Source organism: Propithecus coquereli, unplaced genomic scaffold (genome assembly GCF_000956105.1).
Source record: "Propithecus coquereli isolate 6110/MARCELLA unplaced genomic scaffold, Pcoq_1.0 Scaffold61, whole genome shotgun sequence".
Lineage (NCBI taxonomy): Eukaryota > Metazoa > Chordata > Mammalia > Primates > Indriidae > Propithecus > Propithecus coquereli.
This window is the reverse complement of record NW_012152063.1, coordinates 6,861,431-6,883,113: the sequence shown is the minus strand read 5'-3', so window position 1 is coordinate 6,883,113 and position 21,683 is coordinate 6,861,431. Positions and strand designations below refer to the sequence as shown.

General features: G+C 38.4%; 1 protein-coding gene across 1 annotated transcript in view; it reads right to left on the bottom strand.

Annotated features, from left to right (window-relative positions):
- Positions 1–21,683, bottom strand: part of DNAH11 (dynein, axonemal, heavy chain 11) — a 342,929-nt gene that overhangs the window by 113,247 nt on the left and 207,999 nt on the right. The window contains exons 54-56 of the mRNA XM_012659401.1: positions 13,410–13,571; positions 6,153–6,386; positions 2,208–2,354 (exon numbers count right to left, since the gene is read on the bottom strand). Of these exons, the coding sequence (XP_012514855.1) occupies positions 2,208–2,354; positions 6,153–6,386; positions 13,410–13,571 (543 nt within the window). The remainder of the gene's footprint in view (positions 1–2,207; positions 2,355–6,152; positions 6,387–13,409; positions 13,572–21,683) is intronic.

The window sequence follows — 21,683 nt, the reverse complement described above, 5'->3', positions numbered from 1 at the left end:
GAAGCTGAGCAATTGGATCTCTCATACATTGCTGGTTGTAATGTATCAGGTCATAGTGATTCTGGAAAATATTTACCCTTTTTTTATAAATATAAACATGCAGTTACCATACAATTCAATAATTTCACTCTTGGTCATTTATCCAGGGAAATGAATTTATGTTCACACAGAAACCTGCACATGAATGTTCATAACAGCTTTCTTTATAGCCAAAACTCAGAAATAACCTAGATGTCCTTCGATGGTAGAATAGTTAAACAAGCTGCAGTACATTCATACTGTGGAATACTATGCAACAATTTAAAAAGGACACATTATTGATACATCAACTAATTCAAGAGAATTATGCTGAGTGAAGAAAACCAATACCCAAAGGTTACATATTGTATGACTCCATTTATACAACATTCTTGAAATAACAAAATTATAGAAATGGAGAGTAAGATTAGTGGTGGTCAGAGACTAGGGATTCAGTGGGGAGGATGGGAAGAGGGTGTGTGTGGTTATAAAATGGCAACATGAGGGCTCTTCATGTTGATGGAACAGTTCTGTGTCTTGACTATGGCAGAGAGTGACCTGACCCATACATGTGATAAAACTGCATAGCACTAAACACGCACACACACACAAATATACACGAGTACAAGTAAAACTGTAAATCTGAATAAAATCTGTGGATTATATCAGCACCACCTTCCTGGTTTTGACATTGTACTATAGTTATGCAAGATGCTACTACTGGAGCTATAAGATGTGACATGGACCTTTCTGTACTGTTTTGCAACTTCCTCTGAAATCTATAATCATTTCAAAATAAAAACAAAAAAGTCACCCAGAGACTAGGAAGAAACTATGTTATTTCAGGCTCTAATTCCAGTTCTAAGGAAACCATTAGCTCTGAAATATCCAAAGTGACTCAAGCCCTGGCTGGAAGTGAAGCTTTAGCTATGAAGAAAGGTCACTATGGCTTATCTGTGATGACCTAAAATGTCATCTAGGAAGGGGATATTTGGCTATAAAAAGGGTTTTATTTCAGCTTTATTGTAAAGAATGAACATTGCTAAGGTTTTCAAATGGCTTGGCTATCCAGCTCTGGGCCATTGCTTACAGCAGCACCGGAGAGGACACATGCTCCAATACGGAGGGGTTACGTTCCACATACAACCCGATCTTTCGCTATGAGGCCCTTCAACTCTCCACATAGGAAATCATGCTTCCTTTTCATACTAAATTTATTTTTAAAACTACCAGTTGCTATTAAATATTACAGCTGTTCTCTGATATTAAGAGCATTCCACGCACAAACACCTAAACAAATCACCCGTAGTCTTTCAAGCAAGACTTCATCTATCTTCACAGACTTTCTGCCTGCAGTTTTTAGCCAAGGGTAATGGCTATGAGTGTGTTAGCGATTTTAAATTTTTTATTAATTATTTATTTTCTTGATTATAACCTTTTGTCTAAAATAAGAAATTTTTACCCCATAATTTAATTCAATTTTTAAACAAATAATTATTAATTATCTGTTTACTGTACTCTTTCTTTTGGGAATTAAGATACACAAAATAATATCTTCCATTTGTAACTGAAATTTTGGTAAAAGAAGATGGCAAAAGAAGTCGTATTTATTTCAGAATGACTGGAAACCCGAGCAGAAAGAAACCAGAATCTAGCTAATCTTAAAAGTAATTAGTTCCAACAATAAAACATAATACAGAATGCCAGAGCCTCAATCGAATAAAAAAGAATAAATTTAGCTTAGGACTTAATAATAAACTCCAGTTGTATTATTAAAATGCAAAATTTGAAAACCATCTTGCAAAGTGACGGAATGGGCTTTGTTAACAATTGAGTTGTTCAATTTGCCTTAAAACTGGAAACCTTTAGAAACCTCAGAGGTGACTTCCTGACCTTTACTGTATTACAAATAGGCCTGATGTTCAAGATCCACATCCATTATATGCTTGAATGAGCTCAGTATTTATTGTTCTTTCATATCATTAAAAGAGCTAAAAGGTTGGGGAAATGCATAATGCAAAGAAAGGTCAAGTGGTAATCATGGTGTGAAATGCTGTTACATGTGTAACTATAATAATTCTTTAGACTTTATGCTCCCTGGAGAGGAAGTTGTTCAAAATTGTTCACCTACAAAGGTTTATTTTGTGCTAAATATAGCTCAGCACTCTAAATGGTGGAATTAGCCTGACCTTTTGCTCCTCGGTGTCGGCGATGGCCTTTTCCCGGCTCACTTTCTCCGTCTGAAGCCCGATCTTTGAGATCAGAGCTTCAGCATCATGATTTCTCAGTTGCAACTCCGCTTCCTGAGAGGCAAGTCTGGCTTTTAGATCTCCCACCTAAAGGAAAAGTCATTATTCTGACGTAAAATGGCATTGGTAACAATAGATCCCAGATATAGCTTAATGTTGAATGGTTCAGGGATCCTTAACAATTTATATCTTGCGTCTGTTTCTCCCCTGATTTTACTAGAGTCTCAATTGCAAAAATGCAGCCCCCTTTTTTTTCCACATGAGAATGAACAGAATAATATTTTCCATTGGTTTTGTGGGAAATAGAATTATTGTGTCACTACCAGTACCAACTAGAAGTTTCTCTTTGCTACTCAATCTGTGCAGTCAGGGAAACATCAACAGAGGTCTCTTTGTAAGTACATGCCTTCCATGCCCCTCTGCCTTCCGGTCCTATGACTGCTGCTTGTACTATTATGGTATAAGCTAAGACTGAGTTTTTAGCCTTGCTATGAATCCAGGGTAACTTTCCACAGTGACATTTACTTTTCTGTTCTTTTTAGCCATGTGAAAGTAGTTCTACGTTAGGCCATAGTCAAAAGAATCATCCATTAGGAAAATGCAAATGAACCACTCTATCGCTATACACCTATAAGAATGGTTAAAATAAAAATTACTGATAACACCAAATTCCGGCAAGGAAGCTGAGCAATTGGATCTCTCATACATTGCTGGTTGTAATGTATCAGGTCATAGTGATTCTGGAAAATATTTACCCTTTTTTTATAAATATAAACATGCAGTTACCATACAATTCAATAATTTCACTCTTGGTCATTTATCCAGGGAAATGAATTTATGTTCACACAGAAACCTGCACATGAATGTTCATAACAGCTTTCTTTATAGCCAAAACTCAGAAATAACCTAGATGTCCTTCGATGGTAGAATAGTTAAACAAGCTGCAGTACATTCATACTGTGGAATACTATGCAACAATTTAAAAAGGACACATTATTGATACATCAACTAATTCAAGAGAATTATGCTGAGTGAAGAAAACCAATACCCAAAGGTTACATATTGTATGACTCCATTTATACAACATTCTTGAAATAACAAAATTATAGAAATGGAGAGTAAGATTAGTGGTGGTCAGAGACTAGGGATTCAGTGGGGAGGATGGGAAGAGGGTGTGTGTGGTTATAAAATGGCAACATGAGGGCTCTTCATGTTGATGGAACAGTTCTGTGTCTTGACTATGGCAGAGAGTGACCTGACCCATACATGTGATAAAACTGCATAGCACTAAACACGCACACACACACAAATATACACGAGTACAAGTAAAACTGTAAATCTGAATAAAGTCTGTGGATTATATCAGCACCACCTTCCTGGTTTTGACATTGTACTATAGTTATGCAAGATGCTACTACTGGAGCTATAAGATGTGACATGGACCTTTCTGTACTGTTTTGCAACTTCCTCTGAAATCTATAATCATTTCAAAATAAAAACAAAAAAGTCACCCAGAGACTAGGAAGAAACTATGTTATTTCAGGCTCTAATTCCAGTTCTAAGGAAACCATTAGCTCTGAAATATCCAAAGTGACTCAAGCCCTGGCTGGAAGTGAAGCTTTAGCTATGAAGAAAGGTCACTATGGCTTATCTGTGATGACCTAAAATGTCATCTAGGAAGGGGATATTTGGCTATAAAAAGGGTTTTATTTCAGCTTTATTGTAAAGAATGAACATTGCTAAGGTTTTCAAATGGCTTGGCTATCCAGCTCTGGGCCATTGCTTACAGCAGCATCGGAGAGGACACATGCTCCAATACGGAGGGGTTACGTTCCACATACAACCCGATCTTTCGCTATGAGGCCCTTCAACTCTCCACATAGGAAATCATGCTTCCTTTTCATACTAAATTTATTTTTAAAACTACCAGTTGCTATTAAATATTACAGCTGTTCTCTGATATTAAGAGCATTCCACGCACAAACACCTAAACAAATCACCCGTAGTCTTTCAAGCAAGACTTCATCTATCTTCACAGACTTTCTGCCTGCAGTTTTTAGCCAAGGGGGAGTAAGGAGACCCCAGCAGCCCTGGCCTTGCCAAACACAGTGAATCAGTGAATTGGCTTTCCCCATTCTCCCCTCCCCACCCCCTGACTCATCAATACACAACCAAGATGATTATTAAGAGACCACAGACTCTCTCCCCTTCTTGTTCCCTATGTCTGAGATGCTGGGACGGTCCCAGATGCCACCACACTTGCTTTTAGCTTTGTCACAACTCTTTTAATTTGGCAGCGGCATGTTTTTTCTTTGCCAAGGACTGCCCGCCAGTATTGACAGCTCAGTTTGGGTGACACCACTATCACTTCCTGGGGCAAGGTCAACAGGATCGGTTTGGGACATCACTGAAAGGGATGTAAGTCCTGTGACACAGTGCTCCCTGCTCATCTTCTTTTAGCTTAACAGGACTCCTACGAAAGTCATAAAGGGTCTTGATTTAAGTGAGATAGAAGAGGATAGACAGGTAGAGGGAAGAAAAAGAAAGGAGAGAGGCAAAGAGAGTAAGATAAGGTGAATATTAAAAGGAAGGGAAAAGACAGACATTCTTTGAAAGGGAGGGAGAAGATATACAAATATGGACATGCTTTTGCGGGCTTCCCAGCAACTGTTCTTTATATCACTTGATCCCAACTGTCCTGGAAACCTCCTCACTCAGGTTTCTCTTTCCCAGTCATGGTCCATCTACTCACCGAACACAGATCACAGTGTTTCACGTAACAGCCATTCCTGGTAAATAAAACCAAGGGGGAAAGAGGCAAGTGGTGTGGTGGCTTACAGGGTGACTGAAGGACTTGGCCAGAAAGCCCTTCCCAGTGAAAAGGAGTCACCGTATGCTCCCCCGCAGGGGCTTGGTTTATTTCTAGCCTAGGCACAGATGGGCTACCCCAAACTCTTGGGGAAAACACCGGCCGAATCCCTGGAAAAGCATATAAGAGTGTGACCTAATGACAATACTCTGAGAAGGCCACCAGCATTTCCGAGAATTTTGGTTTTTCCTCCAGCTCTAGGGCCCACTCTCCAAAGTCTCCATCGTCTTTCATTCGAATCTCTCATTACCAGTCACAAAGAGAACAGTATAGATGTGGGTTCAAACCCCAGCTTCACTGGCTCTCTAGCCTTCAACACTTTAAGCCTCATATATAAAAATACAGTAGTAACATCTGCTTCATAAAATCACTTGGTTTTTAACAATGGAAGAGAGGATATGCGTACAGACCTACACATGAGTAGCATCCTGTGCTAATTCTCTCCTCGTTTACTCCTGCAAGTTGGAGACAAAGTCCTTGGAGACAGCAGGGGCCTTATGACTGAGGACAAAGACAACCCTGGACACTTTATCTAAGAGAGCTGGGGACTAAAAGGAGCAGACTAGACAGCGAGGTGGCAGTGCTCTACTTTGGGACCTCACCACAGTCATCAGCCAGAAAATGATGCCCTCGTTGGAGGTTGAGAATCTGAGACCAAGAAGGATTCTGGTTCCATCCTAGGATGATAAAATTCCTCACAACAAGCCTCATGCACCAAAGAAGCCAGAGACAATAGAGGGGAAAGTGCTGTGTCTATTCGTTTCAACACTGCGACACGGCCTTGTGCAAGGCTGGGCCAAGACGACAAGGCATCTCCCCAAACCGGCTGGGACAGAGTAATTGGCCAATCCCTTTCTAGGCTTAGGAAAGCAGCAACAGTGTGGTCTCTGTGTCACCAAACTGTCAATTTTAGCAGTCAGCCTCTTATATAAATGGGTTCGGTAGTGCTTCAAAAGGAAATATATTTTTCTAGTAAAGAGCATAGATTATACTCAGTAATAACATCCTGGTCATACCTGAGAGGCCGTGGTCTGCAGCTTCTGAATGCCATTCACCAGGTGCTCTTTCTTCTGAGACACCTCATTTTGTTTCTTCTTCAACAAGTTCTTAAACAGTGATATTTGTTCTAGAAAACTCTTTGGGGTGGTATAGTTGTGTCTTCTCTCATTCTGGTAATACCTGGCACTCATTTTGTTTACACTGGTGTGAACATGTGCCATGAAAAGGCTGACAGACTCTTTGTGCAGTGGCTGAAAACATAAACATGGCAATCCATATGAAATCCTCTCAAGTTAAAAATACAATTAAAAAATAGAAGAAAAATCAACAAAACTATACCATATTTTTTTTTCCCTAAAAGACAGAACAAATTATAGTAGAACCTAGGAAAACTTACTTAATCTTTAAGAGATAGCCTCAGAATGAGAGAGATTACAATAAAGCATTCAGCCTTACTAACCCTCTTCTTGCCAAGCAGGACAAAGGATTTTTATGTGTTCTACATACCAAAGCCAAAGCCAACATGGAATACAAGCACTGCTCTTCACAGCTTGATTTTTATCTACCAAGGGTGCGAAAGAGAAAGTAGAGAAATCGAGTCACAATATCGTGATAAATATTTTTTGATGTTGCTTTCAAACTAAAGTTAGAGCAAGAGAGGCAACAACCCTGCAAAGTCACTGAAAAAAAAGCTGTAACTGAGAAATCCACAATTTTATGAGAACCTGTGTAACAAACTGTAGAGGTAGGGTATAAAAATCACTGCTTCTGGAAGAAAAATAGCAAGATCATTTCTATACTCATTTGGAAAAAAATAATCCACAAAAACAAACAACTCTCCTTTTAAGATCTACCGGAGAACCACTGTACCCCTCCGCCACCGCCCCCTCCCACCATACTTTCTTTCCGTTTTGTCCTCTGTGACTTCTGAAGTAGTTAACTTTTTAATTTGTGGAGTCACATCTCCCTCATTTTAATGATTATTTATTGCATTCTGTACAAGATGAACCAGGTTCAATTAATCAACGGAAGCCTAAAAATCAATTAATATGAATTAAATGAGCTACACCAACTCTTAGGAAAGTCACACATAATTTACCAAAGTGTTGTCAATAATGCTCAGACATCTTTAGGAAAATTGTGCACAAGTGGCTGGTGAAGCAGTTAAACGTTTCCAACCTGCATCATTAATATCGCAGCCAGAGGTGCGAGGAGAGACAGGCCGATTCTTGTTGGTGAAAAACAACTGCTCCTGTGCTACGTCTTTAAACACCTCGCTTTCCAACACATGACAAATTCCTGAGTGTGTTGAACAGAGGGACATATTGGGTTGTGCTGCATATTAAAAATCCATCTAAGTAACTGAAATAATGTGTTTTTAAAGCAAAAGGTAAATATAAAGTGATACAAGTTCTGAATAGTCTTTGTTTCTAGTAGACCCAAGACACATGTCTATTGCTGAATAGTGGGTTCAGAAAAAGAAAATTTATAAGGAAGTTTATATACACTTCATAGAAGTCATAGCCCCTCAGGGACTTTATTTTTAAAAGAGCCTGACTTTAATACAAACACGTGCAGAGATTCACTCCTGTCCTGTCTTGTATTCATGGGAACTAAAAATGCACACATACCTTTCCACAGTATAGATAAATACTTCCTTGGCCAAGTACAACTTCCTTACAGGGGGGGAAAAAAAACCAACCCTGGCCTCTGCCCAACCACGATCCTGATGGGGAGGCTCCTTGGAGGCACTGAAAGCTCTCTTTAACAACAGTTTCATTTGTAAATCGGCGATGGAAGAAGTGGTTTCCGGTAGAGCTGGAAGTGGCCCGAGACAACTTGTCTCAATGGGGCAAAATAACTATTGTTATCGGGCTTAACAAAATGGCACAGCATGGGAGACTCGCGGAGCCAGGGAGCAGCTGGTTGTAATTCACACTGTTTTTCAGAAAACTCTAATCGTTCCAGAACAGACCTCTTTGATGACTGGTCTTCCCTGCATTCTCAATTTGTCACTTTCTCTTATGATAAGGTCAGTAGTGACAGCACTTCCTGACATTAACAGCTGTGGCTTTTAAAAGGGTCATTGTAGAACTACTAATTGCAGTAATTTCATTAGCATAAATTATTTATTCTGCCATTCATTTATCTCCAGTTTTCTTTGGGGCGGGGGTTAGTGGGGAGGAGAGGCTGCTAGTGCAGCGATGACAGAGCAATGTTGTGTTTCTCACTTTGAGAGACGTGAGGGAAGAACGTCATTCCTGCTACTTTTGGCCCCTTCATAAAAACCAGTTGATAACCGTTTTGTAGTCATTTGGCAGCCAATCACAGTGAAGGCAAAAATAAAAATAAGCAGAGTGCCGGTATCAAATGATTACAGACCCGCGGTTTCCCCACTAAGATGCTTTCGAAAGCAATGCTATCTCCAAAACGTAATCAAATGCAAAGATGAAACTGCTTTTCCTCGCATTAAGAAAAAGTGTTTAATTTCAACTCTCTCCGTTGGCTCACTGTAAACACAAAAACATAAACAAATCTCTGCTATTACGTGTGATAGTTCTTGGCAGTGGCAGTCTCTGCCACCCCAAAAGCTCTAGCCACCTGGCTTGTCAAGCCACGGGCTGAGTACACGCCCCTTGTTGAAAAGGCCAGACAGCAGAGTAGAATGTAAAGGCCAACACTAAGTCAAATACCTTGTTTTTGGGATTTCATACCTGCCTAAGGCCAGCAGGCTGTACTGGTCTATAATATCAAATCTGGACTTTCAAGAGTATTGTATTCAAGGGAGGAAAGATGGAAGGGCAAAAGAGAAACCTACAGATGAAAGAATCTATTTTCTCCTTTTTTCTTTTTTGGAAGTTTAACTTGCGGCAATTTTGTCACATCTCATAGACCTATAGTGAGTCTTGGAAGTTTTTCTCAGAAATTATTTCTGTGTTAATTTTTAAATATGCCAAACTGCTGAGCTATATGATCTATTATTTGTATTTTTGGGAAGGACTGGTAAAAGAGAATATATTAATTAGATATTTGTTGCTGGATGGTGGCTTATTAAATAAGGAAAACTTAATAATGTATAAGATAAGCAGTCTTGCATGTTAGCACCTGTCCTGAGAGCCTCATGGTGCTAATTCACTCTGAGAAGTTTCTGGAGGCAGCTAAGGATGCAGGGTTTGAACCCTAGGACTGGGTCAGATTTCCAGTTCTGAAAAACTGGGTAAGTTACTGAAGTCCCTCATACTTCCTCCTGCTCACAAAATTACTCCTTTTTATTCTGTTTCTTCTCTTTTACTGCTTTCAAAATAGTCAAACATTTGTGCAATAGTCAAGAGAGGGACTTAATAATATGGGTTCTGATGTCAAACTACACATGGGCCCCTGACCAGTGGTGTTGTCTTGTGCACAGGCCTCCATGTGTGGGTTGGTAGGGGCAATGGTGGTGGGGAAACCAGTGCTCCCTCTGCGTGAGGCTGGTGATTAGAGGTGGTAAGCAATGAAAATCCACACTAGGTACCGTGAGCATCCCTAATCTGAAAATCCAAAATCTAAGCTGTTCCAAAATCTGAAACTGTTTGAGTGCCAACATGACGCTGCAAGTGGAAAATTCCACATCTCACCTCATGTGATGGGTTGAGGTCAAAATGTGGTCAGAACTATACTTCACCTACAAAATTATTAAAAATATTTTATGAAATTACCTTTAGGCTATATGTATAACGTGTATTTGAAACATAAATGAATTTTCTGTTTAGACTTGGGTCCTGTCCCCAAGATATCTCATTATGTAAATGCAAATATTCCAAAATCCAAAAGAATCTGAAATCTGAAACACTTCTGATCCCAAGCAGTTTGAATAAGGGATACTCAACCTGTATTAGTTTTGCTATGGTGGTAGTTGTAGCACCAGCAGTAGTTACAGTGAGATTACTACCACTAGACCGTACAGCAACAAGTGTTAAAAATGCAGTACCAAACAGAGTTTTCTCAGTTGAATGCTGGTTTGTTACTTTGTCTAGTGAATGCATTTTATTATTAGTTAGCTTGTGTTTTTCTTTTTTTGTCTTTAATTCTGGAACTTGACTACAAGTCAAAGGCAAGACCAAGTCCAGGATAAGCCAACAAGCTTCCAGATGAGTGTGCAGTCACCGAAAAAAAATAGCTTTGTGTTTGGTGTAATATTTTAAAAATGAACCTGCAGACCACGGGAGAAACAAGCCTTTAAAGACAGCAGTAAAACAACTTTCTTATTTGATTGGACATTTCTCATGATCTATTTTGGGAAATGATAGTAAAACATGTCATTCATAGGCTATCGAACTCCACAAGTTCTGGATTAAAGAGTTGGTAGCGCAACTAATAAACTCATTTCACTGAAAAACCCGATGATATGGAGCTTGTGTCATTGCTTTCAGTGGCATCACATCAGAAGGGCAGAGGATTTTAACTCGCCAGCTGGTCAACATGCCTGAAAAAGATGGCCTCCTTCACGTTGCTCAGATTCTATACTGTCCGACGCAAATCTCACCCTTTCATCTGACAGCTATTTCATTTTCATTCAATAATTTCTCCTTTTATCTGGTCCTGCTTTCAAATATGTATATGGTTCATTTTTCCTTGAAAAGCAAAAACACTGCTTATCTTTTATCATTTTAGTTTCTCTTGCTTTTTTGCCTTGAATGCTCCTAACTGGAACCTATGCACAAATCAGTAGGTCTTCACCCAACTCTCTCTCCAACACACTTCCCATAGCATTTCCAACCCCATTCCCAAGGATACCCAGAGGACTTTTCCTTCTCTCCTTATACTGACTCCTCTCATGTCTAGTTGCAAATCTCCTGTGAAAAGTCGTGTGTGTTGACACAAAGTCTTCAGATAAATACCAGGTGATACTTAAGTGTCAAACTGTTTTGGTCATTTTTTGTCAGCTGTCATTTAGCTCAATATCAGGCAACAGAAAAATAGCACAAACATTTATTTAGATGTAGTCAACCCATACCCCTGGGTGCTGAGTGTGTACTGATGGAAAATTATATGTCAACACACATAAAACTGCTTGCCTTTAATGAATCCTTTCTCTGTGGCCAAAGGGGGTCACCTTGTATAAGTACCTTACACTCAGCAAATGAGGTTAATAATTAAGAAGTGCCTAAATTATGCTGATAACTTTCAGTCTGAATAGTGGAAATTAAAACTAAGAAAGTGATCAAATTAGTGCTCATTCACAAAATTTAAAAGCTGCTTTTGACCTCTGCAGAAAAGAGACCACATGTTTCTAGAAGAACATGGACACATTGCACTCTGAATTATAATTATTGCTCCTGAGCAACAAATTAGGAAGGTGGGAAAGTTAAATAAGCACCTTGCACTGAGATGAAATCATCTGGCTAATTTGTTTCGAGGCATAATTCAGCTGAACAGAAACGGTAAAGTGCTTTTAAAATTCCTATTTGGCGCTCGGCATCCTATAGGAGGCGTCATGATACCATCTCATAGAGTTTAGCACCTGAAAGAAGCCCTCTGGACTTAAAATGATGCAAGTCCTGCCTCAACCAGCAGATGTCAATGGTCACTGGCAATATCAAAACTCCTTCAGTGTCACTGTTTTCAGTTACCTCCGCAAGAGAAAGTCTGCAGAGTGGCAAAGGGCGAGAACTTAAAAAGGTACCGTGTCAAATGCTACCTAACTAAACCATGCTACTAGCTCTTGTAATATTTCCTACCAGTTGAGAAAGTAACATTCAGGAACAAAGTGTTTTCATTAAAGTCCTTTCTCTTCCTTACCAAACCAGTAGCTAAGTATCAAAAGACAGAAAAATACCCTGCAGAATTCCAGTAATGCAATGGAATTTGTGTTAATATGTATGCCCATTATTTGTCATATTTGATGGTGGTCCAGATTTTAAAGTATAAAATATTTCTGGCAGACTTAAGAAGTGATAATTTCTCATTTTCATTTATTTGTGGAAATGTTTTAAGTGTGTGTGAAGACAGAAGTAGTTGGATATTCTAAAGCCTCCACCCTCTACATATCTTCCAAGTTAGATGTTGCTTGACAGTTCTTCCCTAGCAAGCCAGTACCAAATAATTGGATTAACAGACATTTTAGCGAAAGACTGAAGGAAAAGAGATTTCCCTCTACAAATTCTGTAGGCATAAGCAAATACTTGACTGTGTGCTTACTTATATAGCTGCTTTTTTAAAAAGTAGAAGCAAAGGAAATATAGTATTATGAACAATAAAGCTAGTTGCATACCAAAAATTAATATGCAAATATGCCCAGATTTCGAACCATCTAGCCACCAAAAGATATAATATTCAACAAAAATATAAAAGGATTACTTTGGAAAGGTGGCAGTTATGCCTTTTGGAGTGAAGGAGGCTATGGTGGTTTGTTCCTGTTCATGACAAACTGTCAGCTAGGAACAGACATCATTCCTCAACTATCCCCTATTCTGTTTTTGGTTCTGAGAATCACTTTCAAGGTTTGACCTACTCTATGCACCTTTCACCTTATGCGATGGAATGAGAAGACAAAGTTCCCTGGGGAATGTTCACAATCACCACCTTTCCAAACTATGTAATCAGAAAGGCACTAGATACAAATAAAATTTCCTTTCCAGGAAATCTAAATGATAACTTCTTATTTAAGTGCTTTTACCCTTTGAATCTGAATGCTTGATGGTTTTTTTCGTTTCATGCAACTGTTTTAAAATGTAATAGGGAAGTACAAATTTCATCATGAAGAAATGACAAACATAACTCATAAAACATAAACCCATAAAATAAGCAGATGCACTATTTGACTTCGTGGTTGTACAATTTATGGAGGCTGATTTTTCACTTGTCAATACTGTTGAGATAATTACAATTAGTTGCTTTCCTTTGTTAAGAAGCAAGCATTGCATGGCTATGGGTGACTACCATCTTTGTTTGGGTTTTTAGTTGTGGACTTAAAGGATTTATTTTCAGTAAGCCCCATTATGTTTTAAGGAAGTAACGTTTCTGGCCTTCTGGTCAGTCAGCACATGAGTGAGAAAATGCTCAAGGGTTTTGTGTGTGCGTATGTACGTGTGCACATCCATCTCAACCTGGTGGGAAAAACGGTGAGCATCACAATCCATGGAATGTAAACTAACAGATCATTTTATTATCTGAAATAAATAAGGACGACTTTCCAACACGAGGTGTATTTTGGAAAGTACTCATCTACTGAGGAGCGTGTGTGTGTGTGTGTGTGTGTGTGTGCGTGTGTGACTCAGGCTGACACGGCATACCTCAATTCCCTCGGTTTCCTCAATGAACCTCCTGCTGACTGAGACCAGAGCCTCCTGTGGCCATGCATGAAACCAGTCAATAGCCGTGCAGTTAACTATGGCTGGGAACTTCCGAGCTCTGACTCTCAGCGTGTGACCAACTGGAGAGAAACACAAAATGATCTGTGGAGACATGGGGCAAACAGGAGGGTGATGAGTGAGCAGAGAATTACATTGCAATCTTAGACAATGAAAGAAAGGAGTGCAGCCAACCGTGACATTAAACGACCCTAAAGCACCACAGAGTGGACAGCAACATTAACCTCCTTGCTAATCAAAGTATAAACCTGTCCAAAGTGGCTGCTCCACCGGACACACAGAAACACTGCTGCGCGCGTCCCTTAAAATTTGTCCCTCTTCTCTTAAACGTTTTTTGATGATTATCGTCAAAAATAGTGGGAAATTTTACTCATTTCAATTGCACAAATAACACTGTAACAATAAAAAATAAAGATTAAAAGAAATCACTATGACACAATAATACCAATACTTCCATCATGTTTCCTTTCATTCTGTAATTCATCAGGCTCTATAAAACTGTGTAATAATATACTTTAAAAATGTTTTATCATATTGAACGCTTACTATTTATGTCTCCACTTAAAATAAAGTATCTGCTTGAGTTCTCACTTCAGATTTGTAAAGGAATAAAAAAATCAGGTTTAAACATTCTCCTGCTGAGAAAATTTTAAGTTTCTGCTGTAAATCTGAAGTTTTTGGTAGATATTTAATGATTTAAAAGTTAATTTAAACGTGAATATACTTCCATACTTTCTTCAGGGACACAAGGAATCCTGTCAGGAGTGTCTGAGTTTGGCTATGACTGTGCCACAGGAACTCAGCGAGAGAAACGCCTGAAGCCAAGTGGGCTGGAGCGGACCCCATTTCTGTTCCTTCCTGAGGGTCCTTGCTGTGCTTCCCTGAGCCTCAGAGGAGACACATGTGTAAAGTGCTAAAACAAAGGGGGTGTTCAGGGAGCCTCCTTTCTTCCTCTGCTTTCCTTCCCAAATCCCTGTGGACTTGAGGACACTGGAGGAGAAACGTCAGCTGGGGTAAGGTCTGACAGGGTGAGGCTTGGTTTCTTCTTCTCTAGAAATAGCTCAGACTTGAGGATATAAGACAAAGTTTTGCAGCTCTCTCTCTGTCCCTAATACTTCGAGATCAGGCAATGAATGAAATCGCTTTTCAAAGGATATGATTTTTTTTTAACTTATAGTGTTTTCAAAATCCATATCATAAAAAATTCCAGCATACCTGAACCCATATAATATCTCATTTCACAGGCATTTTACTATGTTTATTTTATATATCATGTGTATTCAACAACTCAAACTGTGTAAATACTAAGATCTAAATAAAATGTTTTCTTTTATTGTGACGAAAACACAGCCAGAGATCTACCCTCTTAACAAATTAATTGTAAGTACAGTATCGTTAACTACAAACACAATTTTGCACGGCAGATCTGTAGAACTTTTTCCATCTTGCATGCTGAAACGCTTTACCCATTCATTAAACAGCAACTCTCTATTTCTTCTTCTTTCCAGTCTCTGGCAGGCACCATTCTACTTTCTGTTTCTTCAAGCTCGACTACTCTAGATACCTCAGAGAAGTAGAATCATGCAGAAATTGTCCTTCTCTGACTAGCTTATATCACTTAGCATGATGTCCTCAATGTTTATTCTTGCTGTGGGATATGACAGGACTTCCTTCTTTTTATGGTTGAATAATATTCTATTCTGTATATATATATTACAATTGCTTTATACATTCGTTTGCTGATGAACATTTAGGTTGCTTCCATGTCTTGACTGTTGTAAATAATGCTGCAATGAACATAAGAATGCAGATATCACTTCAAGATCCCGATTTCAATTCCTTTGGACATACACCGAGAAGTGGGATTGCTGGATCTTATGGTAATTCTAAGTTTTTAAGAAACCCCCATACTGTTTTCCGCAGCAATTGCAGCATTTTACATTCTTACCAATAGTGTACAAGTGTTCCAGTTTCTCCACATTGTCACCAACACTTGTTATTTTCTTTTTTTTTATAATGACTATCCTAACAGATGCGAGGTAATACCTCACTGTGGTTTTGGTTTGTATTCCCAATTATTGACGTTGAGTATTTTTTCATATACCTGTTGGCCATTTGCATGTCTTCTTTAGAGAAATGTCCACTCAAGTCTTTTGCTCATGTTTAAATCAGGTTATGTTTTTGCTCTTGAATTACAGAAGTTTCTTATGTTTTTAAAATATTAATCCCTTATCAAATACATGGTTTGAAAATGTTTTCTCCCACTTGATAGGTTGCCTTTTAACTTGTTGATTGTTTCCTTTGCAGTGCCGATGTTTTTAGTTTGCTATAGTACCACATGTCTATTTTTGCTTTTTGTTTCCTGTGCTTTTGGTGTCATATCAAAGAAATCATTGCCAAGACCAATGTTATAAGATTTCCCCTGTGTTTTCTTCCAGCAGTGTTAGAGTTTTAGGTCTTACATTTAAGTCTTTAATCTGTTTTGAGTTGATTCTTCCATAGGTTGTCAGAGAAGGCCCAATTTCACTTTTTTGCATGGGTAAAATGTTTTTTAATGGTGCATAAATGGACTGATCATTTTTTTCATTATATTCAAGATTCTAGTTACAAACTGAGTAATTGCTCTAATAGTACATGTGTTAACAAGCCTCAGTTACAATGCATAATTTTCACTTATATCTCAGTTCTTAGATTTCTCTTACCAGCCTTCTTTTGTTTCCCAATATTTGAAAATTTCTCTTTTCTTTCCAAGAATTTGGTTCTCCACACCCAATTCATCTCTCATTTGTGCCAATTTTAGAAACTTCATTTACACATAATTGTAGCAAAGGCAGAGGGGAAAAAAGCATTCTTTATTTGAGATCCCAAATATTTCTATCACTTCTACACTTAATTTATTTCTACACTTGTAATTGGCATAATAGCAGGTCTTAAAAACGTGTTAGAAAATAATGTAGTTGAATCATGTTTGCTTATCTTCAGGAAAAAATGATTTCCCTGAGTTACTTTAATGATATGCCTTCATTATTTATTAAAAATGATAAAGAACGGTCATTTAAAGAACGATTTTTTCTTTTATAATTTTACGATTGAAGATATTTTCTCCTATGTTATTTATTATTGCTTAAATAAATATCTTCCAACGTTATTTAAAATTTCACATGGAAGGGGACAGCAGGAAGACCAGTGGTTCTCAAAGGACTGTCTGGAGCTGGTTAGAAATGTAGTCCCTGGACCCACTCCAGACATAAGAAACCAGAAACTCTGGGAAGAGGACTCAGCAATCTGTGCTTACAATGAGCCCTCTTAGGTCATTCTGATACCCACAGCCATAGCCTAACAGTTTTACATTTCCTATGGGTAAATGAAACATTTACTTTTTCAATGTTTTTGCAGTTCATGAAATGTAGGATCTAGGTCTCTACAAACAGAGTGCAATGGAAAAATTAGAGAATTTTACATAAATAAAATAATCACAAATAATCTAAATTTTATTGTCTAAACTAGACATTAAGAACTAAATTTTAGATCTTGATCCTTAGTAGTTCCTAAGAAGGGAAAGGGTCATATCACACTAGCCTTGAGGAGGGCAATTATCGACCCAATTCACTGCTCAATAATTTCTAGTTTTGCTAGAATCAAGCACATGGTAGAAGGAAGTCTCATGTGAGAATTTTCCAGAAACCCACGCTAATGTCTGGAAACCCTTGGTTATCCTGTTCTTTTCGAAAATAGTTTCCACAGCTTTACAAATAACCTGAAATAAACCCTGGTTGTCACAAGGAACATTATTGTGGGGTAAAAATCATCCTGAATAATTTTCCTATTATATTGCCCTTAATTTCATGAGAGATTAGCATAGCAAAGGATGTATAGAAAATAAAAAGACAAAATAAATAATTGAAAAAAGAGTGTTGTCTATAACTTCCCGCTAGTATGATATATAGGTGCATACTCATTTTATTTTACACTACGGGTGCTGTTGGTTAATATCTGCAGTGACCACCAGGGGCCACACAGGCTGGTTAACCAGCATTCCACAGACGCTAACAGAAGCCCATGGTGCAGAGTTAGCTACCGGAAGCTCTCGGCTAACTTCTTTTCTCATCAACCTAAATGGCTGATTGGGCGGCAGCATGGCTGGCAGACATGATTTTTCATTGACGAAATGAGCAGTGTTCAAGATATCTGAGGCAAAACAGAAAAAAAACGTATGTATACCTCCACTGCTGGAGGGGCAAAATTTAAAGATCTAGGTATCCTAGTAATTATATTCTTGGCAGTGGCTCTTTAGACTGGATCTTGACTAGTCCTGTGGTAAAACAGCTTACGGAAACAGTCTATCTTTCGATGTGATACCAATGAGAAGGTCAGCTGACTCCTTCCGTGGAAATATTGCCACACCTGCCCCAAAAGAAACTTCCAAATAAGAGCTAGTCAGGTCACCAAAAGGACAGAGCTGGGACAGCAACAAGTTTTCAGAGCAGTTCCTAAGGCTCATATGTGTAAGCCTCCTTGTTAATCAATACACTCTGTGTAGCAGGCCTCAGCCTGAAATTTCCTTTCCAAGATGCATATGTTGAGTTGGGGGTTTGGGGGAAGATCCCCTTCCTCACCTGAACAGGTGTCATCTACACCTTGAAGTATCTAAATTCACTAAACTATACTCTCAACCCCCAAAAGTTCCTGACAATTGCAAATGATCAAATTGGCTGAAGTGAGTTTCAAACAGTGGGGAGGGAAAGGAAAGTCAGTGAATAAAATAAAGTTAAAAACGCCTCCGGCAGCTGTGCTCTATTCTAAAAGCAAATTCTCACAAGTAAAAAGCAAACCCTGAAATCACCATCTATGTACTTCCTGCAGCTCTAACATTTGGGTGTCAGGAACTTGCTTTTGGAATCCATACCATAGAATTTTCTATTCTTTTTTTTTTCTTTTCCCCACACAGGTGTTATGACTCATTTGCAAGAATCCACTTTTCACTGCGTTTCATAATATGTTTCAATTTCCTTTACATAAGGTCCCACGGTAAGTACATACCTATTTGTATGTCGCTAACGTGACTCAGTCTATTTCATCTTGTAATGAAAATGTGATTTGCTACAGTCACTTTTTATTTTTTTCCAGTTGATACAGTTTATTCTCAGACAGTAGTAACCCTCCCATATACTTACTTTAGAAGCTTCTATCCATAATTTATGTTTGCATTTATCCTTAAAAGCCTCAGTATTTTCCAAGAATAATAAGGTCTGAATCTTACCCAGAGAACCCTCCTAGGAATGGAAGTTCAGTGCAGAAAATATTCTCAGTTTCACTCTTTTAGTCTCATTTTATCATCGTCCTCATATTTTCCTGTATTCCTCCCATCTAATAACCTTTTAATTTCAATTTTTTCTGGAAAAATCCAACAGCATCTTCAACATACACACATTCAATACATTTTTATACTTATTCCCTTTTTAGATAGCACACACTGAAATAAATCATTCCCAAGACCTTCAACTTGTAAATATTGGACGTTACAGATTTTTGCTAGAGGTAACAATTGATGTCAAGGAGTTTTAATATCTTTCTTTCTTTTCTTAAACAACAAAGCTCTTCTAGTCACAAAGAAAACTGTATGTGGACCCCCATACAGTAGACAGCAAAGAGTAAAGCTGCTCCGAGGGGGAAAGGCAGTGGAGAGCCCTCACCTCAGCTGCACTGCTCGCCCCCAGGGCCTAGGATACTCACATACTGCTTCCAGGCAGTCTTCAGCCCACAACTACATATAACAGTTTTTTTTCCTTCCCGTGAAGAAAACCAGATGCGTATTTTTCTACTGGATAGGTCTATATTTGAGCCGTGTCATTCCGAGTTTCTGGTTTCTGATCAGTGCTGCTCTGCTAGCAGAGCAGACGGCATTTCTGCTGACACTATGTGGTAATTCTACCCACGTGGGCTAGAACAACTCTCATACTCTGCTGGCAAATCCCAGAGCTGAATACTAACAAAATGAGATAGACATGGACATGCTTCTCAAAACGCAATGTTTAATTCAACATAAAGTGATCTCCTTTAGTCTAGGATTAAGCTTTTGATGTCTAGTGTTAATTTTTTTTTTTTTTTTTTTTTTTTTACAATATGATGGAGAAGATTTCTACTCACTCTTTGGGACTCTTTCTAATCACTATTTTCCTCATGCAATTTTTTTATTGTCCTGTCTTCTGCTATCTTATATAATCTATACCTCACACATACATAGCTGTAATTTTACTTTGTATGTGTAATTATTGGATTGATGTTTGTCTTCCCAACAATGAGGAGGCTCTAGGTGGGCAGGGGCTGGGTTGGCTCTTACTCCCTGACACATCCCCAGGACCCAGCATGTCGCAGGCACTCAATAATACTTGCTCAAAGATGAATGGCTAAATGAATGAGTAAATAGATGGTAGCTCGAAAAAATTCTTCTGGGCAAAACAATATATTGATATTTGCATCCTAATTTGAGGTTTTGCTGTTGTATTTCATCTCAAAGGTGGTGAACCTCAGATACAGAGTACAAGGTTGCAGCCTTGTCTCCTGTAAAGTTCTTTTCATTCTACTTATGTCAAATAATACCAGAAAGTGGGAGGCGGAGGCTAGAGCACTGTATTCAGAGGCGTGGTCCTGAAAAGTAAAACATAACTAGCAGTGAGGAGAGTCACAGAGCCCCGGAACCAGCGCTGGGGCAGCCATTAGAGTGTGTCTGCTTTCCGTCAGTGCAGGTGTCAGCAGGAGGGATAAAGACTGCCCCTGCCACTGACGAAGCAGCCTAGGTGGCCGTCCACACAAGGGGAAGAAGTCGAATGCTCTGCTGCTCAACCAGAGGTAGAGTTGGAGAGACTTGATTTTATAATCTGGCAAAGGTAAAGTTCTGTGATATCTGATTTTCTGCTGGACAGGTGAGTGTTTGAACTTTTTATACAAAACGAAAAATATACCATGAAAATTACTTGTGTTACTACTAAGCCTCTTGGCTTATGCCACGTGTGACTATGTTGATCTGCTGCTTGGATACGAGTGTTGCTTAGCATTTCTGTTGAGACTCCCAGGTTCCCTAGATGTGATACAACATGAGCCAAGAGCAAATCACCCACCCTGTCTGTCACCAAACTCCGGATATGAATTGCTCTCTCTTCCATTCAAGGAGGAAGAGGAAGAGGAAAAAGCCTAAATGGGAACTAAGGAAAAAAAACTATGAAACCAAGGAAAATTTTAAAAAGCATCCTGCATGTTGAAACGAAGACAATTCCGCTGAAGTCCATTTACTAGAGGAACCTAAAACAAAGAAGAAAAACTTTCATGGCCCTCTCAAGGGGCTGGAAGGAAAGAAAATAGTAGAAATCCTCAGTAAGAGAACAGGCCAAGATGAAGGAAGGAGATAAAAGAAGGCAGTTTAAATGAGAACAGATATGGTAAACTGCGACACCTCTTTCTAACAATAATATTTAAAAATGAAAGCTATCCCAAGCCAACATTTCATCCAATACTTAATGAGGAAAGCTAATGGCATCCAATTAAGATAAAAAAATAAGATAAAGATGTCCACTATGGTCGCTTAGAAGTTTGAAATGTTGTTCAGAAAGTATGACTATCATAAAATACAGAAAAGTGGTGATTATTAAAAAGCAGGAATAAGAATGCAAATTGACCTACTGTCTACTCAGCAAATGCTAAAAAACAAAATGTAAAAGCTACTGGAATTAACAAGGGTTCAATGAATTGGTTTGTAAAACAAACACATGAATAAATATCCATCCATCCCTCCTTCCCTCCATCCAATAGCTTTCTTATATGTCCATAATGATCAGTTAGAAACTTGGTAGGAGTGAAAACTTCTATAAAATATTGAGAAAAGAACTTAATGAAAAATGTGTAAAATGAATATGAAGATAATTAGTTGCTTTATCAAAGGTCAGTTAAAGACATTTTGACTCAAGGAAGAGATCTGCTACATTCCTGGAGGAGGTCAATTATGACAAAGATGCTAATCTTTCCCACATTTATTAACAAATTTTAGGCAATTCTAATAATTCCCAACAGGATTAGCAGAATTTAGCAAAGTGATTTTAAAGTTCATATGGAATAAAAATGGGTAAGAACATCAAAAGAAAAAGAGAATACTGAGAAAGAATTCACAGTATCAGGAAATAAACCTTAAGTTATAATAAATAA